The 15,273-nt window shown below is 38.9% G+C and overlaps 1 protein-coding gene across 2 annotated transcripts in view; it reads left to right on the plus strand.

The window, feature by feature from the left end:
* Positions 1 to 15,273, plus strand: part of CCDC85A (coiled-coil domain containing 85A) — a 154,792-nt gene that overhangs the window by 126,294 nt on the left and 13,225 nt on the right. Inside the window, exon 4 of one of the 2 annotated variants that reach the window (XM_088149586.1) lies at positions 3,374 to 3,496. The exons of the other annotated variant lie outside the window; for it this stretch is intronic. Coding sequence (XP_088005712.1) covers positions 3,374 to 3,496 — 123 coding nt within the window. The remainder of the gene's footprint in view (positions 1 to 3,373; positions 3,497 to 15,273) is intronic. 2 annotated transcript variants of the gene reach the window in all.

A 15,273-nucleotide genomic window follows, 5' to 3' on the forward strand; every position in this document is an offset into this window, starting at 1 on the left:
TCTTCGTGACAAGGGACCTCTGTCCCCAAGGGTATCTGCCTATCCCACATGCTTCAGTAGGGATGTACTCCAGGTCCCTTCTCCAAAATAATGTCACCTCATGGGACCCAAGAGGTATGCCTTCTTGGTGGTGGTCCCTGCTCTTTGGAATGACCTCCACCCCAGGATACAGTTGCAGGCCTTTAGAAAGATGGTTACGGTCTGGCTTTTTCCCTGGGCACTTGGACCAATGTAAGTAAAGTTCCCAATATGTGAGTTACAGTATATTTTAGTCCTAATCACCAATTAAGTATTTTAGTTTGATTTAGTGGCATGTTTAATTTTTCTCTTATATTTTGTTTAAGATTTTAACAGTGATTTAAATTTTATAAATATCTTTTTATATATATATATATATATATATATATATATATATATATATATAATGACATCCACAGAATGTCTGGCCATACCTGCCTAAGAAAATAACCAGAATCTTCTATATTGAGTAACGTTTGGTATTATACCAAACAGGCACTTGTTGTTTAGCAAATGAATTAATATCTCCCTGAAGGCAGAGAATTTGATGAATATTGCTGCAGCAAATATTGTTTAAATAATAGTTCTAAAGTGTTGTTATTACCTTAGTCTGGAAAGTAAAAAGACTTAAAAGTGTTGCTAAAAAGATGTGGTCTGCATCTGAAAGAAACTCATGCAGTCTTTTAATATATTTTTTAAACCACGTAGTTACTTTAAATAATTATCCTTGTTGCTACAACCAGATTCGGAATATAGAGGTACAGGGGTTAATTGTGGATTATCCTTTGGCACCAAATCTGTACTGATCATCAATGGCTGCACCTTAAGAATGGTGAGTCTTTCTTTCTTTCCAGGTCATAAAGGTTACAGATCATTGCTTCAATGGATTCAGGTTTAAGTGGCCCTTCCACTACCCAGATTTGGTGCAACCATTGCAGTTATTTTTCCAATAAGCACTTGACCTGTCCTACACCAACTTTTTAGATCTAACCTTAATCAAACTATTCTTCTCTTGTTCCCCATAAAGAGAACATTATTTCATTATGGAAGAACTGTGCTTATCTCTTTCCTTGTTTATATTTATAGACACTCCCACCTCCTTTTCTTTTTTGTACTGAAGTTCAAGTAGCATACACATTCTTATACTTGTAATTTTAGTTGTTTTGATGGTGCTTCAAATGTGTTTGTGTGCGTGTGCGTGACAAAGAGGAGAGGAATGTCTTTGAGTGAAAGGCTGTGATACCAATTTTAGGAGACATTTACACAATATTGAGATAGCTCACCATTTTGCAAATCTCTTTGGGGCTCAATTCAAGGAAAATGTGCTCCTATCTTCTGTCTTGTGGAGGTTTGAAAGCAGCTGTAGTGAATGGCTAGCCTGCTGAGGGCATGCTGTGGGTGAAAGGGTCTTGACCCTTCCAGCTGCCCCCTTTGTTCCCACCTCTCTCCTTCTGGGGCGCATCGCACAGCTTCTGGCTACCTTGTTACAATACTTTGCCACTGCCACCACCATCTTCCCAGGGGCAGGGGTGGGTGGAAGAAAGCTTGTGACAGAGATGGAGCTCTCACAGCCTGAGGAACTTATCCAGCCATAAACTGGGCACAATAGAGATGAAAAGAAAAGAAAATCAACTCTGTAACATATATCTAGCCCTAATAGCTTTGAGATACGAGGCCAAAGAACATCAGGCTTCCCTTACGATTTAACATGAGTTCTATTAAAAATAATAAAAAGTAAAACTTTGTTTTAGCTTGCATAATAAAATGCCCAAGCAATTACAGTTGGATGGAGTAAGGCATTTACCATTTATGAAAATACAACAGGATTTCAAACATCCATCTCTTGTAAAATGCTATGGAGAGACAGGACACAGATCTAATGGGCAAGAGCTAGGTTCAGATAGCTTAAGATACTGCAAAATTTACAAGACTTGAGTTAGCAGAAAAAACTTTTCAACACGAAAATCAGAGGCAAATTTGTGAACCCTTTTGAATTTTCATTATTTCTGCGTAAATATGACCTAAAATGTGATCTGTTCCTCACACATGTCCTAAAATTTGTTAAAGAGAACCCAATTAAACAAATGGATTAAAAACATTATATTTGTTCAATTATTTATTGAGGAAAATGATCCCCCAGTTGGCCTGAAAAAGTTGTCTGGTTTAAGACAATCCTTAACTAAGATTCTTTTCTCCCTTTCCCCCCAACTGTTTCTTCTCAATGTTTAAATTAAACTGGAGGAGAGGAGAGGAGAGGCAAATGAGATGGATCTGATCTGATTTTATTTGGTTGTGACTAGCCATGCTATTATAACCTTGGTATGGTGAGGTTGCAGTAAGGATATTTTTAGCATTTTACCAAAGCAAATGGCTGGATCAGGTTGCCCCAGCAACTGCAGTTTCACCTTGAACTCCTTTAAAAACTGCAGGAAACATCTTGAACTTTGCTTTCAGAGGGATTTGTGTACAACTAGTAAAATCATTGGGGAAATGGAGATTATAATCAGACAATTAATGATACAGCACGTGAGTTCCTGGATCTGAGACTCTTTTGTAAGCCCACTTTTCTAGTCTTCACTTTTACTAATGATGGTGGATGCTGTGTCTTATATTAATACAGTGTGGTCCTGTAGAGTTTGTGAAAATAAACACTGGGTCTCAATTTGATACAGTCAGTTGCACTTAAATCCTGTGAAAATTAATAAGGCATATTAATTTAAATTGTTTGCAGTAGGACTGAAACATGTTGTAATTTGCACTGGACTGGAGTTCGAAATTTTGGCTCCTAAGGCTAATGAAGGCTTGTTGCTATCTGTAGAGCGTATAGAATATGGCCTTGATGAACAGTGGGAAGATCCGTTACCAAGGCAACAATCAGATAAACATAGTTTGAACCCATACCAAGAAAGAGATTTATGTAAATGCCTCAGACAGCACGTGCGTGCGCTTGTGCACACATACACGCCAATTCTTATGGAGATAAAAGAGAGAGGAAAGGTAGCACATTCAGACTTGAAAGATTCTGTTACTACAGCTGTTCTGATGAAAGTAACTTTAGGCACACACGATGTCTGTTTCTTAGTCTGGCCTACCTGATAGGGCTGACACTATCCTGATATAACAGAAATGTGTAGAAACTTCACCCAAAGACCATTTGTTGCACCAGGAACATCCACATTTATGAGGCCATATGATACACATTGTAGAATTGTATATATGTATGATTTTGTATTTGCCCAATGGGATTTAAAGTAAAGAGAAAGGGTGGGTATGGGAATTGTTTTGTTTGATTAGCTTGGCCTACTTTTTACTATTAAATAGTTTTTGATTTTTTTTTATTTTTTTTTTTACTAAGGATCCCATTAGGATGCCATCAGAGGCAGATGGGAATGTCTGTTCTCCGAGCCATCCAGCTAGCTTCAATGAACAGGCCTCCTTATCTTCTCAGCAGCCTGAAGCGATGGTTAATGCCCTCAAGGTAACATGCCTTGCTGTGTTTGGCACATATGCCAAATCTCCAACTTGTATGTTCTGTAACCATCCATAATCCATTGTTTTCAAAGCATCAGCATATTTCACAGGAAAACATGATAAACCCTAAATGCTAGTTCTCATCTCTTACATGTTCTTCACATGTTTTATTCATTATTTATTATCTGTCTTGATCTGGGTTGTGAACTAGTGTGGCGTATCCTCCAAGCTAAGAAAGACTGCATTAGTGAGCTATAAAGAACCTTCTCTTTTCAGACATCATATGGATAGGTTTTTTTCCCCTCAAATACTGAAAATCACATTTACAGAGGAAAAACATGGAAAGTCATGCCAACCAGTCTGTCTAGTCCAGCCTTCTTCAGACTATGCTCTCAAGTTATGTTGAACTATAAGTTCCAAAAACTGGAATCTATAAACCCACAAATCTGAAAGGCATCAAACTGATATAAGCTGATCTAGTCTAACATTCTATTTCCAACACAGAATGGACATACATCTTTCAGAGAAACTTGTAAGCAGGATGTCATGAAAGAGAAATATCCCTTGTTGTATATCCTCATAATCTGAAACTAAGATATTGAATCTTACCACACAGATTTTACCCTACATTACTGCAGGTTATATCCCTGGCCATTGGAAGACATAGACTGCAAAGCAGTGGTGGCACATTGTAATCTACAAAACATCTGGTCTTTGGCCACTTCTGAGAAATAGCTTTGTCTTTTCTTTGCATCAAATGGTATACACTTTCCAATGCGTTCCCTGTATTTTGGATATTTTGTTAGGAATATTGTGTGCCATGCTCCTGCCTCCCAGCTTACATTTCACAGTGTGTTTGTGAATCATGCAGAATAAGAATGAAACAGGTGGAGCACATAAATGATGTGATGAGCTGAAAATCAGAAGGATGGTTGTGTAGAGTTCAAACTGCTTCTGGACATGCAAGTCCCAGTTATCATGCTAATAGCCTACTGATAGACCTGTCCATCAAGGTGTATTTAATTTCTTTCCAAAGAAAACTTAAGGTCAGAATCATATTTTAGAAAAGTAAAGCCCATAAACTGATAGTATATTTTGTGTGAACAAATACTTCCTTTTATCTATTCTTAATCTGCTCCAAATCATTTGGTGACACCAAGATCTATTATATAAGATTGGAAAAGATCATTTCAAAGTTCACAGTTTCAGTAGTTTCTATTTTGTCTTTGGTCTTTTTTTTTTTTTTTTTTTGGAAGGAAGGTATTAAAGTCCCATGATCATTTTGGATTTGTGTTTTGCAGTAAGTGGATGTATATTATTACTTTAGAAAGTGTTTGGAGAAAAACTAATGCATAAACCAAATTGCATTGAATCAGCTATCTCTGGAGCCCTTGGTGCTCTTTGAGCATGGTTGTTTGCTTGCAGACATTTCATTACCCGACTAGGTAACATCATCAGTGCTAGTGAGTGTGTTACCTAGTGCACTCCAAAGACTCCACAGTTCATTCCTGAGCTACATATATTCTCTTCTGTCAGCTGTCTCTGTTATACAAAATGCTCAGGTAGCTTTGTAGGCCTCAGTTAGTGAGAGATATGTCTCCTACCATCAGTAGAGCACAGCAGCTTGATATTAAGGGAACAAACAGGATTTTCAGGAAATCATCTTTATAGCAGCACCTTTATGAGCAACATCTCATTTTTTTGTTTTTTGGAAATGGTGAGGAATGAGCATGCACTAAAGTAACAATAGGACAATAAAAATAGACGTATGAAAATGGGGAGAAAGTGACAAAATGTTATGCAAAATTTGTACTTAGATTAAAAAGTTGGTTTTCATTTGGATCCTGCTTGGACAAATTTTGGTCAGGTTTGAGCAATAAGAAACAAAGTAGTGATTGCATACAGTATGAAACAAGTTTGAGCATGGACTGGTTCCTTGTATAGCAGTTGATCAGTTACTAGCACGTAACACAAAATAATTTTGAGCAGGAGATCTGTATAGAGGCAAGCCCATGAGTGCTTGAATGTAAGGGGTGAAATGCAAGCTCAGTCCTGCTTTAATACCAAGACAGTAATTTCTCTAAATGAGGCATCTTGCTCATTTTAACTGTGTAACATGAACTTTAAAAAAACAGTTAGCTATGGACCTTTAAATTTCTAGAGAACAGTACATACCAGTTCTAGAATCCAAAGAAATACTTCACCAACATTTCTTATATTTATAATGTCATCAACTTTTATTCATTATTTTTAAAAACCTTCCAGCTATTTCATTTCATATAATTGGGTGGATCACAAACCTGGAAAATTTTCAAATGCATATTCGCTATTAGATTTGTTCTGCAAACTCTAGCAATAAAGGCATTTTGTGTATAAAGAAATAATTTAAGTAATTTTTTTTTGTTTCATTCCTACCTTATGGTTGGTCTTCATTTATTCTTCATATCTACTTACTGGCTTATTTCATGGTTTCTGGTCACCTAAATTATGCTTTCTGTGGCCCAATCCTGATGGAACAAGTTCAGTTATGCAGTGGCCTTCATAAGAATATAGGAAGAGCCCTGATGGATCAGGCCATAGGCCCATCTAGTCTAGGATTCTGTTTGGTACAGTGGCCAACTAGATTCACAAGCTGCAATGGAGAGTTATAGACCCTTCCCACTGTTGTTCCTAGCAACCAGTATTTAAGACATGCTGTCTATAATTCAGGAAAGGATGTACAGCTATCCATATTAGTAGCATTGATGGTTCTTCCTCCATGGATCTTACCAGTCTCTTTTAAAACTACCCAGTTGGTAGCAAATTCCTAATACTGGCTATGAATCCCACACAGTTTTATTATATGCTGTGTGGAAAAGTATTTCTTCTGTCAATCTGGACTCTTCTTGCAGTTAGTTTCAGCAGATAACTGTAAGTTCTAACATTGTGAGAGAAGGGAAAAAAACCTCTCTCCATGCATGATTTTTTTACACAATATCATGGCTTCCCTTACTCTCCTTCCTTCCAAGCTGAAGATCCCAACTGCTGTCATCGTTCCACCTAGGAGGGCTGTTCTGGTTCCCTAATTACATTAGCTGTCCATTTTTGCACCTTAAAGAGAATACTTATAAACCTGCTGAAAAAGGCTCCCTTTTTTGCATCTTTTCTAGGTCTGTAGTATTCTTTTTAAGGTGCAGTGACAAGAATTATACATAGCACTCTAATGTGACCTTATGTTGATTTGTTCAAGGGCATTGTTATATCAGCAATTCTGTTTTCAGTTCCCTTGAAGATACCCCTCAAAGCTGCTTTATGAGGCAATATGGTCCACTCCTTTCTATGAATGTGAGGCTTCATTTTCCTGCATTTCAGGAACTTTTTTAGCCTTCTCTCTCTGAGTTTGAGCTATAGGAGAAGACTTATAGGAGCCTTCTGCCAGAACACTGGCTGAAATATTTCCAGGCTGGATGGCTTCAGTGAAAGCTGCAGGATTACTCACCTCAAAGGCAACCAGCCTTGAGGCTCCTCCAGATCTTTTGCCAAAGGTCTTCCTAGCTTGGCAGCTTCAGCACAGGCTGTGGGCAATCCTGAAGCTGTCAATCTGGAAGCACTTCAGTGAGTATTGGTTGAAAAGGCTGAGAGAAGTTTTCTCCTGAAGTAATGGTCTGAAGTGGTTTATGATTTACTTTGTTCAGGTAAATCAGGTGGCCTTTTTCTTTGATGAAGTGAATCATATTAGGTCCATGGTGCGAGTCATTTCATCAAAGTGAATCTGTGTTGCTTTGCACAGACCTAATAATTACTACCCCTTCATGGATCACTGCCTTGTCGTGGCGAAGGGGCTTGCATAACTCAGTGAAGCCATGAGCTATACCGTGCAGGGCCACCCAAGACGGACAGGTCACGACAGAGAGTTCTGACAAAATGTGGTCCACTGGAGAAGGCAATGGCAACCCACTCCAGTATCCTTGCCAAGAAAACCCCATGGACAATGTTAAAAGGCTAAAAGATATGACGCCGGAAGATGAGCCCCTCAGGTCGGAAGGTGTCCAATATGCTACTGGGGAAGAGCGGAGGGCAATTCCAAGTAGCTCCAGAAAGAGTGAAGCGGCTGGGCCAAAGCCGAAAGGACGTTCAGCTGTGGATGTATCTGGAAGCGAAAAGAAGGTCCGATGCTGTAAAGAACAATATTGTATAGGTACCTGGAATGTAAGATCTATGAACCAAGGCAAGCTGGATGTGGTCAAACATGAGATGACAAGATTGAACATCGACATCTTGGGAATCAGCGAACTGAAATGGACGGGAATGGGTGAATTTAATTCGGGTGACCATTATATCTACTACTGTGGGCAAGAAACCCTTAGAAGAAATGGAGTTGCACTCATAGTGAATAAGAGAGTGGGAAAGGCAGTAATGGGGTACAACCTCAAAAATGACAGAATGATCTCAGGGCGTATCCAAGGCAAACCATTCAATATCACAGTCATCCAAGTCTGTGCCCCAACCACTGATGCTGAAGAAGCTGAAGTTGACCGCTTCTATGAAGACCTACAACACCTTCTAGACCTAGCACCAAAAAGATGTCCTTTTCATCATAGGGGATTGGAATGCTAAAGTAGGAAGTCAAGGAGTAATCGGAATAACAGGCAAGTTTGGCCTTGGAGTACGAAATGAAGCAGGGCAAAGGCTAATAGAGTTCTGTCAAGAGAACAAGCTAGTCATAGCAAACACTCTTTTCCAACAACACAAGAGACGACTCTACACATGGACATCACCAGATGGTCAATACCGAAACCAGATTGATTATATACTTTGCAGCCAAAGATGGAGAAGCTCTATACAGACAGCAAAAACAAGACCAGGAGCTGACTGTGGCTCAGATCATGAGCTGCTTACTGCAAAATTTAGGCTTAAATTGAAGAATATAGGGAAAACCACTAGACCACTTAGGTATGACTTAGATCATATTCCTTGTGAGTACACAGTGAAGGTGATGAATAGATTTAGAGGATTAGATTTGGTAGACAGAGTGCCTGAAGAACTATGGACGGAGGTCCGTAACATTGTACAGGAGGCAGCAACTAAAACCATCCCAAAGAAAAAGAAATGCAAGAAAGCAAAATGGCTGTCTGATGAGGCTTTACAAATAGCTGTGGAAAGAAGGAATGCGAAAAGCAAGGGTGAAAGGGAAAGATATAAGCAACTGAATGCAGATTTCCAGAGAATAGCAGGGAGAGATAAGAAGGCCTTCTTAAATGAACAATGCAAAGAAATTGAGGAAAACAATAGAATGGGGAAGACTAGAGATCTCTACAAGAAAATTGGAGATATGAAAGGAATGTTTAGTGCAAAGATGGGCATGATAAAGGACAAAAAAGGCAGGGACCTAACAGAAGCAGAAGAGATTAAGAAGAGATGGCAAGAATACACAGAACTATACAAGAAAGATCTTAATGTCCCTGATGTCCACGCTGGTGTGATCACTGACCTTGAGCCAGACATCCTAGAGAGTGAAGTCAAGTGGGCCTTAGGAAGCATTGCTAACAACAAAGCTAGTGGAGATGACAGTATTCCAGCTGAGTTATTTAAAATACTAAAAGATGATGGTGTTAAAGTGCTGCACTCAATATGCCAGCAAGTTTGGAAAACGCAACAGTGGCCATGGGATTGGAAAAGGTCAGTTTATGTTCCAATTCCAAAGAAGGGCAATGCCAAAGAATGCTCAAACTATCGCACAATTGCACTCATTTCACATGCTAGCAAGGTTATGCTCAAAATCCTACAAGCTAGGCTTCAGCAATACATGAACCAAGAACTACCGGATGTACAAGCTGGGTTTCGAAGAGGCAGAGGAACTAGAGATCAAATCTCCAACATTCGCTGGATCATGGAGAAAGCACGAGAGTTCCAGAAAAATATCTACTTCTGCTTCATTGACTATGCAAAAGCCTTTGATTGTGTGGATCACAACAAACTGTGGCAAATTCTTAAAGAGATGGGAGTACCAGACCACCTTACCTGTCTCCTGAGAAATCTGTATGCGGGCCAAGAAGCAACAGTTAGAACCGGTCATGGAACAACCGATTGGTTCAAAATAGGGAAAGGTGTACGACAAGGCTGTATACTGTCACCCTGCTTATTTAACCTATATGCAGAGTACATCATGAGAAATGCCAGGCTGGAAGAATCACAAGCCGGAATTAAGATTGCAGGGAGAATCATCAACAACCTCAGATATGCGGACGATACCACCCTAATGGCAGAAAGTGAAGAAGAACTAAAGAGCCTCTTGATGAGGGTGAAAGAGGAGAGTGCAAAAACTGGCTTGAAACTCAGCATTAAAAAAACTAAGATCATGGCATCTGGACCCATCCATTCATGGCAAATAGAAGGGGTAGAAATGGAAGCAGTAACAGACTTCATTTATTTGGGCTCCAAGATCACCGCAGACGGAGACTGCAGCCATGAAATTAAAAGACGCTTGCTCCTTGGGAGGAAAGCTATGGCAAACCTAGATAGCATATTAAAAAGCAGAGACGTCACCTTGCCGACAAAGATCCGCATAGTCAAAGCTATGGTTTTTCCAGTAGTAATATATGGCTGTGAGAGCTGGACCATAAAAAAGGCTGAAGAAGAATTGATGCCTTTGAACTGTGGTGCTGGAGAAGACTCTTGAGAGTCCCCTGGACTGCTAGGAGGCCAAACCAGTCAATCTTAAAGGAAATCAACCCTGATTGCTCATTGGAAGGATCGATAATGAAGCTCAAGCTCAGATACTTTGGTCACCTAATGCGAAGATGGGTATCTTTGGAGAAGACCCTGATGCTGGGAAAGATCAAAGGCAAAAGGAGAAGAGGATGGCAGAGGATGAGATGTTTAGATAGCATCACTGAAGCAATGAGCATGAAACTGAGCAAACTCAGGGAGGCAGTGAAGGACAGGAAGGCCTGGTGCAATATGGTTCATGGGGTCACGAAGAGTCGGACACGACTTAACGACTAAACAACAACAACAACAAAACAATAATTACAGAAATCAGCATGGATTTGTCAAGAACAAGTCTTGCATACTAACCTTATCTCCTTTATTGATTGGGAATTTCCTTTGTAGATTATGGGAATGTTGCAGACATATATGCTGATTTCAGCAAGTATTTGACAAAGCACCTCATAATATTCTGATTAAAAAGCTAATTAAGTGTGGACTGGGTACATGACAATTAAGCTGGTCTGAGTAGTAAAGAGTGCTCATCACTCATTCCTCATCAAACTAAATTGAAGTATGTGGGATGCCATGACTACAATCTGGACCCTCTATACAACATTTTTTTAATGACTTGAATGAAGAATCCATTGGAGTTGGGCAGCTCATAATTTGAATAAATAGTAACTAATAAGAAGAAAGGAAGAGAATACTGATCAAATTTGGAGATGACATAAAATTAGATGGAATAGCTAATACACTAGAAGACAGAAATAGAAGTCAAGATGTTGATAAGGTAGAGGAATGAACTGAAAAAAGCAGTGGGATAGTTGATTGCAAGCTGAAAATGATGCAGCAACATGATATTGCTGCAAAAGAGGAAAATGTATTTTTCAGCTGAGTCAATAAAATTATTGTTTGTAAATCACAAAAGTAATGGATTCATTCATAGAATATAACATTTGGAAGGGATCTTTAAGGTAATCTACTCCAACCCTCTTCAGGAATCCACTATTACAGCATCCCCAATGCTGGTTATCCAATTTCTGTTTCACTGCCTTGATGAAGAGACCACCCCCCCCAAGGAAATCTGTTCCATTGTGGAAGAGCTCTTTCAGTTAGGATTTTTTTCCTGATGACTAACTGAAGTTTAATTTTCTTGTATTTTAAACCCATTGTTTCTTGTCCTGCGTTCTGGAACAACTGTGAACAGTTCTGCCTCATCTTCAGATTGTCGAAGACAGGCTTTTACATTCCAAGTCACAATCTTAGGAAATAATACTTCCTCATTATTCTGTATTGGTCATATCCTACTTCAAGAATTGTGTCCAGTTCTGGGCAGTACACTTTAAGGTTTCAGACAAACTTGAATAGGTTTAGAACAAAAAGTACAACAAAGATGATCAGGAATCTAGCAAGCAAGGCCTGTGAAATAAGTTCTTTGTGGTTTTCCTGTAAAGGAAGATATAGATTTTGCTACTGCTTAGGGCCTGAACTAAAGTGGGAGACCACTGATTTAATCCAAGTCTAATCACACCATTTTTCAAAAGCACCAAATCGAGCCTTGAACTCAGTTTTGTATTCAGTGTACATATCTTTTTCCTCCAGTAACGTGAGCAGATTTTTACAGATGGAGGTAATCCTCCAGAAACATTTATACTCTTGTCTGACAGAGAAATGAAAGATCAGAAAATGCATTTGTAAATTGCTCCCCTATATAATCTGTGTTTTAGAGATTTCATTTTTTTTTTACATAAATACATTTTAAAATCATGATACTGCCTTCTGTTTGTGAGAATGAGACTTGATAGATACCCACGTCCTTCATAAATGTCTAAATGGAGCTATAAAGCAGATTGCTTAGATTCTGGACAACTTTCTATATGGAAGACAATATACAGCATTATTTGTTGACCTAAGCATTGCAATATCCACATTCCCATAAAGTCAGTAAATGTACAGAACAGAATTAAAAGGTAATTGGTTGCATTTTCATACTAAAATACTTTCAAGGTATATTATCAGCATTTTAAAAAATTCATAAGACTTCCCAGAATACAATTTCAAGCTTTAAAAATGGAAGACAAAATGAAGCACACTGAAACATATCTTTCTTACAACTCCTTACCCCACTCCTGCTTTTTCTTACTGAGGTCATAGGCTTTTTTTTTTTTTTTGCATTTTCCTGCACTTCCAAGACTTGACTAAATTAAAGGGAAGAAAGAAGAAGAAATGTAAATTTTAGCATTAAGACAAAGCTTGCTTTTTATCTCCAGAATGTTAATATATCCTTTTGGGGTAAGAATATGGAGCCGGCACTGACAACGGAGGTGCAATAGAGTCATTTACAAGAAGTCAAGATATAATTGTCCATATAACATTCAAGAATCCATAGTGCTGTTGTATATACTCTTTGGAATGGTAGGATAATCCTGCCCATCTCCCCTCATTGCAACATACTGGCCAGGTTCATAACATGCTTGACCAGACTAAAATGGAGTTAGGTCATTAAATTGTGATAAGCTAGGCATTGTCTTAGCATAGTATGAACAAGGCCCCATGTATTCAACCATAATAAGGTTTGTTTGTTTATTTATTAAATGTATATGCTTGCCCGGGCAGGTTTATTTGTTTGTTTGTATTTGTTTTAGCCTAGCATACTATTTTTATTTCTTATTTATTTGTTTGGCTTATATATTACTCTAATGTCCAGCTAGGACCTTACCTTCCTTTACTCCTCTGGAAAGGGTTCAGTCCAAATTCCTAAGGGCTGTATTCCAGGTAGCTCCCTACATTCCAAATGTAGTATTAAGGAGGGAGGCACGGTTGTCTAAAGTCAAAACAGGTGCATGGACTTGTATTATAGCACATTGGCTGAAATTACTGTTCTTTGCCACAGGTTTGAGTTCTTTCCTTATTGAAGACAATTATAAATCAGCATGGTTCAGGACTACCTCAAAAACTGCAACATCTTGGCTTCTTCGGGGAGGTGTTCCTAATAATGGGCTATGAGCGTGCACTTAGTGCATTTAAGCAATGTATCAAAGATCTGGACAGGACCAGTCTGCTCTACCTCAAAACATTTTCCTGAGCAGTCAAGTTCATTTTTATAAACCAGCGAGATACTTACATTATATAACTGTCTCCAAATTTCGAAGGGCACTAACTCTAGCACATTGTAATGCTCTTCCTATAGCAGTTTTGGAGGACCGATATAAAAAAGTTCCATATGAGCTGAGATTGTGCCCCTGTGGACAAGGTGCTGTTGAAACTACAGCTCATGTTCTGCTATACTATACCTTCTATAAGGACTCACGGACCCATTTTATAACTCCCTATTTGGAAAAATACCTGGGAAATTCTGATCTTTTTTATGTACAGTTGTTGCTATCTGTTCAGTATGATTCAGTTTCTTTGAATGTAGCTAAATTTTGTTATACTGTCTGTAAAATTAGGCAGACTTTGCCCACTGATGATCCCACAATTAATATTATCATGTTTTATTTTATTTCATTTTAATGCATTTTTATTTATATTTGTATAAATTTGTATTTTATTTGTAATTCTGGTCTGTGACCTTAATAAAATATTGATTGATATATTGCTCTAAGTAGCTTACAAATAACAACACAAAAAGTTTAAAATAATAGCAAACCAATCGCATATGTAACAACATCTCTGATGTGTGTTCATGAGAAACAAGATCTTCATAAGTCCTATGCTTTCATGGCTCTTCAAATATGTAATGAGGATGGCCTAGATATTTGGGGTAGGCTGTGCTAGTTGTAGATCACAGAGAAGGCTTGGACACAGCATTTGTGTTTTGTTAATCAAGAGATAGGGCTTAATGTGTTATATGAAAGCAGACACTGTGAGAACTGGTACACTATGTGAGGGCTCCATGTGTGCAGTTTCTATGCCATTTCCTTCCCATTTTATAAAGGGGAGTCATCTCATTTACTAGGCCTTTGCACAAAACTTTGATGTAATCCCTCATCACACTCAGCTGCCATGGGATAAGGGTACAGGTGCTTTTACTGACTGACAACTGGTTAACAATGGAAATCAGAACAGGCATAAATGAGAAATTATCACACTGGCAAAATGTGCATTATGGAGTCCCCTAAGATTGAGACTAATGCTTTTTAACTTGTGTATACAGTGGGGCAAAAAAGTATTTAGTCAGCCACCAATTGTGCAAGTTCTCCCACTTAAAAAGATGAGAGAGGCCTGCAATTTTCATCATAGGTATACCTCAACTATGAGAGACAAAATGGGGAAAAAAATCCAGAAAATCACATTGTCTGATTTTTAAAGAATTTATTTGCAAATCATGGTGGAAAATAAGTATTTGGTCAATATCAAAAGTTCATCTCAATACTTTGTTATATATCCTTGGTTGGCAATGACAGAGGTCAAACGTTTTCTGTAAGTCTTCACAAGGTTTTCACACACTGTTGCTGGTATTTTGGCCCATTCCTCCATGCAGATCTCCTCTAGAGCAGTGATGTTTTGGGGCTGTGGCTGGGCAACACGGACTTTCAACTCCCTCCAAAGGTTTTCCATGGGGTTGAGATCTGGAGACTGGCTAGGCCACTCCAGGACCTTGAAATGCTTCTTACGAAGCCACTCCTTCATTGCCCGGGCGGTGTGTTTGGGATCATTGTCATGCTGAAAGACCCAGCCACGTTTCATCTTCAGTGTCCTTGCTGATGGAAGGAGGTGTTCACTCAAAATCTCACGATACATGGCCCCATTCATTCTTTCCTTTACACGGATCAGTCGTCCTGGTCCCTTTGCAGAAAAACAGCCCCAAAGCATGATGTTTCCACCCCCATGCTTCACAGTAGGTATGGTGTTCTTTGGATGCAACTCAGCATTCTCTCTCCTCCAAACACAACAAGTTGAGTTTAGACCAAAATGTTCTACTTTGGTTTCATCTGACCATATGACATTCCCCCAATCCTCTTCTGGATCATCCAAATGCTCTCTAGCAAACTTCAGATGGGCCCAGACATGTACTGGCTTAAGCAGGGGGACACATCTGGCACTGCAGGATTTGAGTCCCTGGCAGCGTAGTGTGTTACTGATGGTAGCCTT

This window comes from Python bivittatus, unplaced genomic scaffold (genome assembly GCF_059951505.1).
Source record: "Python bivittatus isolate LINGU-HERP-01145 unplaced genomic scaffold, Pbiv_v1 ctg000020_np1212, whole genome shotgun sequence".
NCBI lineage: Eukaryota > Metazoa > Chordata > Lepidosauria > Squamata > Pythonidae > Python > Python bivittatus.